General features: G+C 41.3%; 2 protein-coding genes and 1 long non-coding RNA gene across 8 annotated transcripts in view; 1 reads left to right on the top strand and 2 right to left on the bottom strand.

The window, feature by feature from the left end:
• The window catches only part of LOC105903027 (E3 ubiquitin-protein ligase RNF123), a 95663-nt gene extending 90090 nt beyond the window's left edge, over window positions 1-5573 (bottom strand). Inside the window, exons 1-5 of one of the 5 annotated variants that reach the window (XM_031568534.2) lie at window positions 5327-5526; window positions 4483-4591; window positions 4245-4349; window positions 2974-3061; window positions 1505-1584 (exon numbers count right to left, since the gene is read on the bottom strand). In XM_031568534.2, the coding sequence (XP_031424394.1) occupies window positions 1505-1584; window positions 2974-3061; window positions 4245-4326 (250 nt within the window). In that variant the 5' untranslated portion in view covers window positions 4327-4349; window positions 4483-4591; window positions 5327-5526. Of the gene's footprint in view, window positions 1-1504; window positions 1585-2973; window positions 3062-4244; window positions 4350-4482; window positions 5043-5326 lie in introns of those variants that run through there. The other 4 variants (XM_031568535.2, XM_031568533.2, XM_031568536.2 and 1 more) reach the window with 4 other exon arrangements.
• LOC116220601 lies at window positions 1657-2056 on the top strand. Its single transcript, XR_004163775.1, has 3 exons — window positions 1657-1696; window positions 1755-1967; window positions 2013-2056. It is a non-coding gene; the product is annotated as an uncharacterized LOC116220601 (long non-coding RNA).
• A 253-nt stretch (window positions 5574-5826) lies between the features above and the next one.
• On the bottom strand, window positions 5827-13369 carry LOC105903031 (telomeric repeat binding factor 2, interacting protein). Of its 2 annotated transcripts, XM_031568538.2 has the most exons (5): window positions 13198-13369; window positions 12738-12826; window positions 11732-12627; window positions 10539-10660; window positions 5827-6489 (listed from the first exon to the last, which is right to left on the bottom strand). In XM_031568538.2, exons 3-5 carry the CDS (start codon window positions 12624-12626, stop codon window positions 5923-5925), a joined length of 1584 nt encoding a protein of 527 aa, XP_031424398.1. In that variant the 5' UTR covers window position 12627; window positions 12738-12826; window positions 13198-13369; the 3' UTR covers window positions 5827-5922. The 2 variants fall into 2 exon arrangements, with proteins under 2 accessions (XP_031424398.1, XP_012686177.2); XM_012830723.3 differs by lacking the exon at window positions 12738-12826.
• Between the last annotated feature and the right edge of the window lie 995 nt (window positions 13370-14364).

Genomic DNA, 14364 nt, shown 5'->3' with positions numbered 1-14364 from the left:
TATGCAAAGCCCTTAGGGAGAGGTATTTGTACCGTTACACTTTTTCCACTACTTTTTTCAGGTCACATGTGGGAATATCAAACAATTGCAGGTCTAATACCGTTGATGCTGGGGACAAGGAGTGCACATAGCACAGAAATGTCATCACAGATATCAGAGGTCTTGTACATTCCATGCTTTAGTAGTTTGGAACTATTTCAGTTTGAAGGATCTACAGAATATTTGGCAGGTGCTCATAATGTTTTTGTTACCTGTGTTATGGGTTAATGCAATTAATGTCTTGGATATCCAAAACATTAACACATATCCTATCAGGCTTTTAAAAAAAATAAGTAGTTTGTAGTTTGTTTTAAAAGGTTAAACCCCTTGAAAGACTCAGGCGTCTGGGAAGAGGTAGTCTAATTTGTCCAGCTTGATGAATGAAGTGCTCAGTCGGCGGTAAACGAATGTCATCCACGTATTGTACTCTAATTAGACTATGGCAAAAGAAGAAATGACGAAAGATCTCTTTTCTTGGCCACAACAGGATGCAGAAAGAGATTGCATTCAGGTTGGTCCTAGTGTTCAAATCCATCAACATAAACATAAACATAGCATGTAGCTCGCAACCCCTCATATCTTATGCATTCCCCATTCACATAGGTTTTGCGCATCAGGTTCTTTCTCAGTATGTATAGGTATACTGACGATATGGTACATCCCAGAGGCAGTCTCCAGTAGCCTTGTGTTCCACAAATGAATAGCTATATACTGTATGTCCACTCTCTCCCCTTGACCCAGTGCTCAACATTTACCATTTCAGCAAAGATGGAAGCTATTAATTTTTCATTTCAGTACCTAAGTGATCTAAGTGAGCCTCAAAATCACATGCCCCGACTAACAAGATAACAGTCAGTTCAAAGGGATGTGGCCAGAGCATTTTAAAACATGTCTGACAAGATACAATAATTGTTCAACGAATGTAATTGTTTTAAACAACCGAAAAAGCACTATGGCTTATTCCTTGTACAAGCGCTCCTGGTGAACACTGTCCACAACCTGGGGCGACATTGCCATCTTCTCACATTGTAATCTCGTTTTAATGCATTCAGTTTAAAGGGATTGCTCGACAAAGCAACTGGTGGGCTTAACCTAATCATTCTCTCATTAACTTCAGCTTGGCTCTGCCCTCTCAGTGCCTTTGACCACATCTTTTAACTCTCTCTCTCTTTCTCTCTCTGAACAATCTCCTTTTTTTGTGCAAGGATGCACATGTGCTGCCGTCTCCGCCAGCCATTTTGGCCCTCTCAGTAAGACCCCATGTGTTTCCAAACATGTGGGGATAGTAAACAAACAGGTATTTGGCACACTGTGAACATGCATAAGTGTTAGGGCAGGTTCAGATTACAGGCATTCACTGGCTGCGAGGGAAATGAACGTATGATGCTCTACAGGAAGACTCCTTTATCAGATCCCAAACACGTTGGATGTGAGGCCCGGGCACATGGCTGAACAAGAAGCTGACCTCGGCTTTCCTCTGGGAGCTCGCCCTCCGACAGCAGGTGCTCCAGGTGGGCGTCCAGGTCCTGGAAGGTTAAAGTTTTCCTACAGGGCAGAACCATTTCATTAGTCACAGTCACATGACACCTTATTACCACCTAGGCAAGATCATATTCTATCCATCACGCATATACACACACACACAGACAACTCTAAGGTCAAGATCATATTCTATCCATCACACATATATACACATACACACAAACAACTCTAAGGTCAAGCTCATATTCTATCCATCACGCATAGATACATACACACAAACAACTCTAAGGTCAAGCTCATATTCTATCCATCACGCATAGATACATACACACAAACAACTCTAAGGTCAAGCTCATATTCTACCCATCACGCATATATACATACACACAGACAACTCTAAGGTCAAGATCATATTCTATCCATCACACATATATACATACACACAGGTCAAGCTCATATTCTATCCATCACGCATATATACATACACACAGACAACTCTAAGGTCAAGCTCATATTCTATCCATCACGCATAGATAGATACACACAGTCAACTCTAAGGTCAAAAGAAAAAGGGGGTAATGGCAGGCAGGGGAAGGGTTACACCGCTGCTCCTGTAACTCCTCTGACCCAGTCTTATCAACCACACTGCTTCATCATATCTTTCTGATGTGTGCAAAGAAGGAGGTATCTAGAGCAGTTAAAAATACTTCAGTGGGAGCCCAGCACGTACAGAGAACTGGGTTAGAGTACAGCTAGCTGAGGTCCCAACTATGGCCGACTCCAACAGCTCATCTTACCTTTGGCTGGCTCACACACTATGTATAGAGCAGAGAGAAACATGACTCTGCGCAAGACTTGGGTATGGGCTATAGAGACTTGAGTATAAGAATGGCGGAAGCAAACAGCAAACCTACCCTGTCTCGCCCAACTCCATACCAAAACATCGTGACAGATGACCAAAGACAAAGTGGCAGTGCTATGGAGAGGCTACTGTCACTGCAATTCCTGTGCTGTACATATTTCATTACTCTCTTTTATTAACTCCCTACAATGTCTTTTTGAATCCTATAGTTAAATTGCACATTTAAATTGGTATTCTTGTGACAGGATATTGTGTAAGCTTTTATCATTTGAAGTAGCAAAAACGATACATTCATTTAGCATATATGTTTATTTTACATCAAAACCATAGCGCCTGGAAGGGGACTTGAATACTCGTAAAATACATGTTTATTCATAATTTGTCAATATGTTAATTTACATAAAATCCACAAGTGTAAAAGTTTTAAGTGTAAAAGTTTCAAAACTAACCAACTATAATACAGTGTTCTGTGTTTTGCTTTGTTGTACTATAGTGAGTCAATGACTGTTGCATTACAACTGCTACCTTCTGGGAAATGTAGTGTTAGTTTGCTGGGACTACTGTATTTGAGGTGCTTTATCCAACTGAACCTGTATGCAGCTGATGTGAGTCCATATTTGCAGGCCGAGGGGAACACATGGTGCAGGTAGTCACTCAGCAGCTTCTCATTCACAATTCCTACAAGGAACACAGGCATAGCTTATATCTCCAAACACATATGCTCAGGGGGGCCAGCCACCTCCAAAGATAAACTCCATTTTATTCAGTTATGAGTCTAACCCAGTGCAACACTACAGCGCACATCACTACACAGATAAGGTTAAAGGAGCAAACTTGTACAACAAGAAGAGTTGTCTTCACTGCCTCAAGGTATGTATGAGTTCTCTGATGCTTCCCTGTAGTTTTTTGTGCCACAGAATGTCCCATCCCCTCCATCAATCCCCTTGCATCTATCTAAGAACCAGTAAAGCACACTTCTACCTACCATAGAACACAGATTCAACAGACGATGAAAGTGCACTGAATTAAATTGCCTTTGTCTCTTTACGCTGTGCTAGCTACACAGAAAATGTTTTCTGAGAGGATAATCATTTTCCACTGGAGTGGTCATGTTAGCAGTAGTCTTCCTGGTTGTTACCATACAAGAGAGTACTGGACAAGACAGTGAGGATTTAACTCATTCCATATTCAAAAAGTTGGCCAACTGAATTCACAGGCCTAATAAGTTATAAATAAACCTCTTAAATTCAGAGATGAATGCTTCCTCCACTGTGCTTTAACAGTCAGTTTGATCTCTACTCATAAACATGTTAGAGGCATACTTTAAAGGCTTTAGCGACTAGCTGTGACTCATCAATAAATAAAGACAACAGCACCAATGTTAAGCCTTGTGCTAGCCCCTAGGTACTAGCAAGCTTTATACAATTCACACAACTATCTCAATATAACAGACACATACAGTTTAGTGGTGCGCACACATCTGTGCCCCTTCAAGGTGAATTAACATCAGAACTTGTGTAACACAAAAATGACAACTAATCTCGACAAAATGTAACTTAGTTAATGTAACAAACAGATTCAAATTCAAGCATTGATAAGGGACCATTTTATTTGTTATTACAATCCAAGTACTACCAACAATGAAAAGGGCAAACATTTTTCATCTGATGAACATAAATTACAAACGAAACAACTTCAGGCTATTTTTATGGAAAAAAGAGATCAAATACAATATAATGGGAATGAGAACCTCCCCTCGGGTCATCCATTGAAGGACATGGGATACATGTGCACAAACAGGAGATTGGATATAGTGTGTGACCTCCTGACATGCCAAACACAAAGTATAGCTGGAGCTCACCTGTGGCTTTGGGTTTCTCAGTGTCGGAGGCCAGGCGGTAGTTACGACGGCTCAAGGCTGTGCCTCCCCCCTTAGAGCTCATGTTGCTCTTTTGTTGCAGAGCAGCTTTTAGGGACACACACACAGTCAATATAAAACAGAGGTTTTGAATTGAACAACGTACTGTTAAGTTCCACAATGATTAATGCATTCATTGAGAAATGAAAATGGACCGTAATGAAAAAGGGATTGGACATACATATGCTACCACACGAACTTGTTTATCCTTTTGAGTTTGCAAAACTTCAAAGTAGCTCTCCCGTGCCTCTTTGCACAAAGTATAGGTACTTTTTTTCAACCCCAACCAGCTTTCGCCCGTTTATGACAAAGGAAATATTTATTTATTTCTGTTTGTCCTTTAACTTCGTGTGGTTTACAGTTCTCAGCTACTCAGACTACTGGTGTAATTCCATCGTAGTGTAAATCTACAATATGACCGGTCGAAACCTTACATTGTCATGAATGAGCTGCGTGTTAATTTTGCAAATATGTCATTGTAACCTTCAAACTAGCCAGTTTGATACTAACAGTTTGGTCTAACGTCAGGGAAACTCATTATGACAGCTTGTATATTTTGTATAACGTTGAATACTGTCTTTCAAATGGTCTAACATTAACGTTAGCTGCCTTCGCCAAAACTGCTAACACATTAAACGTTCTTACTAACGTATCATTCTGAACTCACTTGCTTTCCCCAGTTCGTATACATATGATGTTAGAGGTGAGATACTAAGAACAGCAACATCAATAGCTAGGAGGTAGCTAGCAAGCAGGCTCAATTATGGCTTGCGGGTGGACAACCCAATGATCATATGCAGACCCATTTCATAAAAATCTTCAGCTCCTCGATTCAACTGGGGTCAACCCGTAAACGGTACTAAGAGGTGTACAATTCGAATAAGATATTAGCTAGCTGGCGAGGGTTACTTCTCAGGGTGTCAATGGTTTTAGGATACGTCCATAACAGTGACAGCCATTGGACCTCTGCTTAGCCTCATATTTACAGCTACCTGGTTAGCTCCTAGCAATAAGTAGATACTCACCCGGGGCCTTAGGGAAACGACGCTGCTATCTAAAACCGTGCACGTTTCATCAGTTGTTTACATCCAAAGTGAGGACGCCCTCCGCTCAGTGAAATTAAACAATTTCGTTTTAAGACGACCCTTTAAATTGTGTCAACAGTATACCTCTTCTTCACGAGAGATTCCAAGTCACGGTGCCTCGGTTGGACCAAAAATGTTTCAGAGATGCAAAAACGCGAATCTCAACCCTTACACGTATGTCCACGTGACGGCCATTACAGCTGTTCTATGTAAGCAACACTCATCATGTTAAACAAGCCAAAACCATGATCATAAACGTAATGGGTCACTGGTCCAATGAACTAGAATGTTGATGTCACTGAATAGGAAGTGATACCATGAAACATGTAGACCAATATGTAAGCACAAGCAAACGGCACATTTTCCATCAAAATACCAGATGTTATTGCTATTTACTCCTCCTGAAAATATAGGCTGAACTTTAGAAATTGAATGGCAATGCCTCCGTTTATTATTCAGCAGAACCATTTAAAACTGACAGATATAATTAAAATATAATTCTTATTTTGAAGATTTTGAACATAGCTGATTCCAAGTCATTCTGCTTGTAGAAAAGAGACTCTGGCAGACACCCCCTCCTTTCCATACTTCTCCTGCAGTCGACACTTATAGATTGGATCTGCTGACAGCAGACGCTGGTCCTCCTTCTGACTCCAGAGTGGTGTAGGTAATGTCCCCTGCAGAAGGTGCTGCTGTGCTAATGCAACATCACCACTTGTCTTTAGCAGTGCTTTAGTGACTTCAAGTAGGTTCTTACTGCAATCTTTCATCAAGCCCAAGACTAGCCTTTCTCCCTCCAAATCCACAGGGTGTGAAGCGCAGCCTTCTTCCTGTGAGGCCTGGCTGAAGTCATCCTCTTGTGACTCACCCTCAAACAGGAACAGGTGGCTCCTGCAGGAACTTAGCTTTGCACTACTAGTCTTGGTGGCCTCCCCATCCTCCGCGGGCATGGCCTGACTAGTGCACTCAGATTCCGTCCTTTTCTTCTGGTGTGGACGTATATCAGCCTCCTGCCGTTCCCGAGCCTCGTGAAACATCTCAGTCTCACTGTCTGACTGTGAAGGGTCCGAGGGGATCGTCTGAGGAGGGCTGTTGTCTTCATTCTAAACAAACAGTTGAAACCAATTAACACAGAACAACACGCTTAAACATCTAGCCAGACAGTCACCTAACAGCAAGACTATATATAGATCAGAAAGTAGTTCTTCTCCATTAATCTCATTAGAATCTAAAGACTAAGATGTGGGATTTCTGAAACAGTTTAACATCCTTCCAATAATGCTCATTCAAAAAGAAATGAATAAGATGATGATTTAGCTGTAGGCATGTGTCTTTAAAGAGTGCCCACTATGAAGCAAGACAAGGCATGTTTAGTTGATCTAATTCAAAAGAACAGTGAGCCATAACATGGGATATCAGTAAATACCCTTCACAAAGGTGAGGGGGAATAAGACATTAGAATTAGGGGTTACAGACAAACATCCCACCGTTTTTTCCACTAGCTTTCAAAACAATTTTTTCTTTACGCATTCACACTTCTATAACCTGTGGCTGTAGATGTTTTTCTTTACGTACTCATACTTCTATAACCTGTGGCTATAGATGTTTTTCTGTACGCAGTCATACTTCTATAACCTGTGGCTATAGATGTTTTTCTGTACGCAGTCATACTTCTATAACCTGTGGCTATAGATGTTTTTCTTTACGCCTTCATAGTTCTATAACCTGTGGCTATAGATGTTCGACCAAGACATTCCTCCACTAAAGGTGAAGATGGATCCAACGACCAATCAGAAATGCAAACCCAGCCAGAGCACTTTGACCTCTCCACACTGGTGCCCTCTATTGTGCCTGGGCATAAGTACATGGGCATAAGTACATGGGCATAAGTACATGGGCATGCCTACCATAGGGAACTTAAGCTTTAAGGACTCGCCCATGCAACAATGATGTACCTGATTATGTAATCACCCATGTTGGATGAATGAAGTATATGAAGGGAAGAGGAAATAAGGATTATGAGGTTTATGTTTACGTATACATTTTGTTGTGTGTTAACTACTGATTTAAGGGTTGTAAGCTCTATGGTCCAGAAGTTGACCATGTATGAATGACAAGGTTCTCAATATGTTTGGTGGATGTATTTTTGGAATAAAGAATCCTGTGAGAAGAATCAGTTCGTGAGTCACAGGGAAAGAACATGGTTATCTATGGAAAGACCCGACAGCAACCAACTGCCAACTGATTCCGTTGGCTGAGCAGTGTAGAAGAGTTGTAGGACCACCATAACTGGCCTGAGGTGGTGACATAGCCTCACGGGATGTGGATCTTTGAAACTTGGAATGACATAGTTCCTTTCATGTTATCTCTACACGCATTAAATATCAGCCATTTTGCAAGCTTGCGCATCAACAAGAAAACTAGGAAGAAGAAGCATTACACAAAATGGTGCCCGTAAGCCTTAAGCTGCACCACCCTTAACCTAGATCACATCATAATTAGTTAAACTAGGAAGAAGCAGGAACCCAACATAATAGTGGCACGTTGCTAGGGGGGGTGCTGTTCCTTAATGATAGGCCACACTTAGCATGACAAGAGTGAGAGGTAAAAGGTGGGAGTTTCATTTATTGAATTTAAATAATTCTGACACTTCCTTGTAACATCAGACACTTCATGATCTGCCTCTCTTTTTTGATCTTCAATTAAGGCATTACTACTCAACAAGTCTCTTGACTCTTCTAGAAGAAACTTTATTTTATAACTAGTTGAAGAAATGATCCACAACCAAACCCAGCACTGACTGGCAGATTACTCATAATGTTGATAGACTGAGGTCTTCAATTCATTTCAATTCTTCGGGAAAGAGTGGTGATAACATTTACATTTGCATTTAGTCATTTAGCAGACGCTTTTATCCAAAGCGACTTACAATGTATACACATTTTACATTTACACTGATGGCACACTGCACATCAGGAGCAATTAGGGGTTCAGTGTCTTGCTCAAGGACGCTTCGACAGGGAATCGAACTAGCAACCTTCTGATTACTAAACGACTTCTTTACCTCCTGTACCACTGTCGCCCAAATGTATTCATTTGTAAAACACGAGGCCATCCTGTGACTGCATGTGTAGATCAATTGACATGTATAGGACATGCCAGAGATAGTGCTCAGGGTTGGACAGAACCCTGATGTGTAAGACGCAAGCACAGCAGTGACTATTTCAGAGATGGGGCGTGCATGAGGGCGGTTGTGAGCTATGCTCATGTTCACCAATGTTCATGAACCCCTGGCCCTCTACCTAAACCCATTCTGCAGCCACGCCATGAAAAGAGACCCTTTGTTGAAAGATGTGCCTGTGGAGTGGCCTTTCTTGGCCTGCCTCAGCCCAGTTACATTACATTTACATTACATTTACATTTAGTCATTTAGCAGACGCTTTTATCCAAAGCGACTTACATATGTGCCACTTACAATGTATACACATTTTACATTTACACTGATGGCACACTGCACATCAGGAGCAATTAGGGGTTCAGTGTCCTGCTCAAGGACGCTTCGACAGGGAATCGAACTAGCAACCTTCTGATTACTAAACGACTTCTTTACCTCCTGTACCACTGCCGACTACCTGAATGGAAAATGTAATTGTTGTTTAGGTAGCCTACATTATGCATGACATCTGTTTACTCCTGACTGAGCATTTCATTCAAGTGAGACACCTCACTCTAGACGCTTACAGAACAAACAACTACAATACAATTCCCTGTCAGAGAAGAATATATGTTGCCATGCCTGTATCCAGAATCCACGCCTTGAACGGATAGTTATCACCAAAACAATCCACCTGAGCCAAATAGACTGTTTTCGCTGAGCTTCCAATGCCAAACCAGAGCCCACTGTAACCTTTCAACAGAGCTCATCCATGCACTGAAGACCAAGGGGTGGATAGTACCAAGAACTGTCTCTGAATCACAACCAGTTAGTACATTAAATGTACAGCTGTTTTTCTACCACAGGAACTCAAGGGCCCCTTTTTTTGTGTGCCTCGAACCCTTGTGCACATTTCCACCTTAGGAACCACCCCTGTAAGACCCTTTTCTGAGGAGAATGTAGTACCTACTCTGGGGCAGGTTCTTCCATACCACCTTGAAACTGAGGGGTGAAGCGTGCAACGAATGACGCTTATTGGTTAAATGAGAAGTGAGCGGAAGACAACAGCAAGCGCCTTTTTTTTTGTTCCAGCAAAGTATGAGAATATGGGTCAGTCTCTTTCCCAAAGTATGAGAATATGGAGTCAGTCTCTTACCCAAAGTATGAGAATATGAGTCAGTCTCTTACCCAAAGTATGAGAATATGGAGTCAGTCTCTTACCCAAAGTATGAGAATATGAGTCAGTCTCTTACCCAAAGTATGAGAATATGGGTCAGTCTCTTACCCAAAGTATGAGAATATGAGTCAGTCTCTTACCCAAAGTATGAGAATATGGGTCAGTCTCTTACCCAAAGTATGAGAATATGGGCCAGTCTCTTACCCAAAGTATGAGAATATGGGTCAGTCTCTTACCCAAAGTATGAGAATATGGAGTCAGTCTCTTACCCAAAGTATGAGAATATGGAGTCAGTCTCTTACCCAAAGTATGAGAATATGAGTCAGTCTCTTACCCAAAGTATGAGAATATGGGTCAGTCTCTTACCCAAAGTATGAGAATATGGGCCAGTCTCTTACCCAAAGTATGAGAATATGGAGTCAGTCTCTTACCCAAAGTATGAGAATATTGAGTCAGTCTCTTACCCAAAGTATGAGAATATGAGTCAGTCTCTTACCCAAAGTATGAGAATATGGAGTCAGTCTCTTTCCCAAAGTATGAGAATATGGAGTCAGTCTCTTACCCAAAGTATGAGAATATGAGTCAGTCTCTTACCCAAAGTATGAGAATATGGGTCAGTTTCTTACCCAAAGTATGAGAATATGAGTCAGTCTCTTACCCAAAGTATGAGAATATGGGTCAGTTTCTTACCCAAAGTATGAGAATATGGGTCAGTCTCTTACCCAAAGTATGAGAATATGGAGTCAGTCTCTTACCCAAAGTATGAGAATATGGAGTCAGTCTCTTACCCAAAGTATGAGAATATGGAGTCAGTCTCTTACCCAAAGGGAATTACGAAACTCTCTCACTGCCTGGTCAAGAATACCCAGCCTCCTCTTCATTGGTGTAGATGACTTTGATGACTGAAGACCTCCTGCTTTAGAAGTCACCTCACTCCCAGGTCCTGTATGACAATCAGAATCAGAATCAGAATAGTATTTATTGCCAAGTAGGTTTACACCTACCTGGAATTTGTTCTGATGTATAGGTGCATACAGTAAAGATAAAAACATACAAACACAGTAAGAACTACACCTAACATAAAACATAAAAACATAAAAACACAGTAAGTACTACACAAACACAACAAGACATTATTGTGCTACAAGTGCTTAAAACATGTATGTTTCAGTATGAAAGAGTCTGTTCCACTTAGAGATATCTCAAACAGGCTTTCACTTCACGATGGGACTGGAGGGAATCCCAGCTGTGTTGATGGAGCAAAATAAAAAAGAACAAATCCTCAAGCCATAGATCTGCATGGTCCAAAACACACATTTCAGGTGTCATGGGGGACATGAAGTGGAAGTCCCGTGTCCTTCCGTCCTTTCTTTAATACTCAAGGAATGTCAAACTGTTTGTTTAGGGGTTGGTGATCAACAGTCACATATTTTTTTTTACAGTGTACTAGCAGTTTCTAGCCTGGAAAAAGGTCTGGTCACGCACTGGAATTACAGTTTGGAAAGCAGCAGTTTCCAGCTCATTTCCTACTTCTAGGCATGATTTTTATTTACAGTTCTTGAAAAAGTAATGTGGAAAAGCTCAAGTAGGATAACAATAGGTTTCCTCCTGACGGAGGAACCCTAATAAGAAAAGATTGGATTGGTTTTATCAGTTATCTCGATCATGGAGTCTTGGAAAACTGAGCAGGAGGTTGCATAGGATTTCTCTTATGTTAAGCGTATTGGGTCTCTCCCTAATGGGTGTATTTAACATAGCAAAATGTATATGAGAGATAGAGCTTGCTTTGTTTTGTCACTAACCCAATCGGAATCCAATAGACGACTTAAGACATAAATGAACACTTTTGTGCATTTGGGAATGACACAGCTAGACTACCAAAAAATAAGTCTTACAAGGGGGGATATGCTCGTGATCATTAAAAAGGCTGTAAAAACATAACCAAAGATAAAACGTGGATCTAAACAACGAATAAAAAAAAAAATGAAGCCAATGTACGTTGTGGATTACTCACCACTCGTCCCTCGATTTCCATCCCCTTCACCTGCATGGAGTTTGGATCTTTTAGGAGATGATTCTCTGTGGTCATCCTCTGGCACTGCTACCATGTCTCCCTCAAGGAACTCTCCAGAAGTCTGTTGTTCTGTAGCGGGAGCTGCTGCAACTCCGTCTCGATCCGCTGCCTCTTCAGCAGGGTGCTCAGACCTCTCTTCTGAAGGATGATGATCACCTGCTGCCCCTGGGACTACCGTTGGATCAGCCCTAGACAAGGCGTCAGGCTCATTCTCAGATAACTTAACGGGGATGTCGCTCTCCAACAGCACTTGCTGTTCAGTACCTTTCTGAGGTTTAGGCACGGACGACACAAACTCCAGCGGACCTATCTTCACCTTTGCTGGCCTGTCCCTCAAGTGTTTGAGATAACGGTCTTTCATGGACTGCCAGCTGTGGGATGTAATCTTCAGCTTTTCCATAAGCTGCCACACACCGTTGCCTCGCGCCTCTGTCCGACGTTCTGACACGTAGTTCAAAATGGCCTCGTCCTCCGCTGCTGTGTAGCTCATTCGTCCAACCGTCCCCTCTTTAGATCGCAATGACCTTGCCTGGATCTTGGGTGTGGTGCTCAGCCTGTAGTTCATCTCATCTAACTGCTGGTTCTTCTCCACACAGTCCCAAATGTACTGGGTAGAGACATAGAGATGTCCGCCCTTGTCTGAGATGCCCAGCAAATCCTTTGGATCTGCCAGCAGAATGGCATCAGGTTCCCGGATCCGGCATAGAAACCCACCCCCAGCCGTGATCACATCATGAAGTCTGGCTTTCGCAGGACCCGGCCGTATGTAGAATCGCATCGGCTCTCCTTTACAGTCCAAGAATAGGACAGGAGAAATGGCTGGAGTTAAGGACATTCTAAAAACGAGAAAAACATGTTATACACAACCACTTGCTGAAGAATTCGGTGACAACTAATGAATATATACTGTATATGCATATAAGGCAACTAAGCTCTGTCCACTCACTTTATCTCTTTTTTCCCCTCCTACTCTAGACTATTCCACTGTGGGATGTCTTTCCACCTGATCCACTTGCAGGAACCCTCTGCTGACAACTGCCCCCATTCCCATGAAACCGTTATGCACAATTTATATTCTGCTTGATACATCTTATGTACAAACTGTGTGCCAGCATATTTACCCATACTATATGCAAGCGAATACTTTCTCTTGAAAAATACTAAGGTCTCGTTTTCAAATGTAACACTACTACTATCCAAGCCGTTGGAAACTGTTTAACGTTACATCATGATTACATTCCTAATTGACGAGCCAAATTGGGCTATAACGCCGATTAGTTGGTAAGTGTAGGTTAGTAAGTGTAAGTTAGTTAGCTACTAGCTCGCTACTTAACTTGAGGCGTCTAAACGTTAAGTTACCTTTATGAGTAACATTGACATAAAATCTTCCAACTCTGGCTATTTACCTGCTGGAGCGAGATCACCTCGTAGCATGAAGGTATTATTTTTACTATCTCTTTGGGTAGACTATTATCCCAGAATGTGTATGTTTTTTGAGTGTTTTACACAACACTGAGAATTACAAGACTGACAAACTTCACGCGGGAAAGGTACATGACTTGACTTCCGAGGTAAACAACACTTCTTCTTTACAATTATTGACGGACTACAGTTTGCTTTTAGGCCCATGCCGCCACCTACAGGGCAGGAGTGTGGTAAAATGGACCAACTATCGTATCTGTTCTCCCTTTAAGAAAAAATATCATGAGAGCATTGCCATTGTTGGGGGGCAAGCAGCAAAGCTGCATAGGTATCCATTGTGTTTCAACCTTTTCTTATCCATCATCTTATTAAAACCTGATATACTGCATGGGCAACTCAATGTGCTTTACATATACAATAGCAGGAAAGACAATAAAGAATTAAAATGATAAAAAATAAGAGTAAAGTGAAACAAGTAAAAAGAAGATGATACACATAAAAATTAAATATAAGAAAGTAAGTGTACTGGAAGAACATAATCATATGCAATATAGGTGCAATAACAATTGTCTTTTTCTGCACAGACATGTAGGATGGTCAACATTTCTCCTAGTAAAAAAGCATAAGATTGTTTTTCATTTTTCTATTGTATTTATCTCCACAGGGTACTATACACCTTTTCAATGGCCAGAAAAGATGACTGTATATAGAGGCAATGCCAAATCACAAAACAGCTACCACTTCTTTCATGATAAACTTTTTTTTTTCAATTTCATCAGGCTACTCATTCTTGAGTGCATCTCTTTGGAATGGTGGTTGATATTTACCATTTATTTTTGTTCTATGAGTTAGAAGTAGAGTTTCCCTAGATGAGAAATGAATGCTATTGGACAACAATTCCCTGGATTAGATGGGTCCTTTCCTGGCTGTACAAAGGGAACAATAATTGCCTTTTTTCCAGCTCTTGGGGGTTTTACCCAGTTGGCTACTAATTGCATCTTGTGGATTTCATCTCATTTTTTGAACATTGTGACATTTACTACAGAGTATATAAAAGCTATGAAGTTGTTTTTATTTACATGATTTCTCTTTAATATGTTTACTGTTGCTCTTGATCACTGTGGCTGACATCCAGCACACCTGAGCTTGCT

The sequence above is a fragment of the Clupea harengus genome, chromosome 5 (genome assembly GCF_900700415.2).
Source record: "Clupea harengus chromosome 5, Ch_v2.0.2, whole genome shotgun sequence".
In the NCBI taxonomy this organism is placed as follows: domain Eukaryota; kingdom Metazoa; phylum Chordata; class Actinopteri; order Clupeiformes; family Clupeidae; genus Clupea; species Clupea harengus.
The sequence above is the reverse complement of the archived record's forward strand: the minus strand, read 5'-3'. Positions and strand labels throughout refer to the sequence as shown.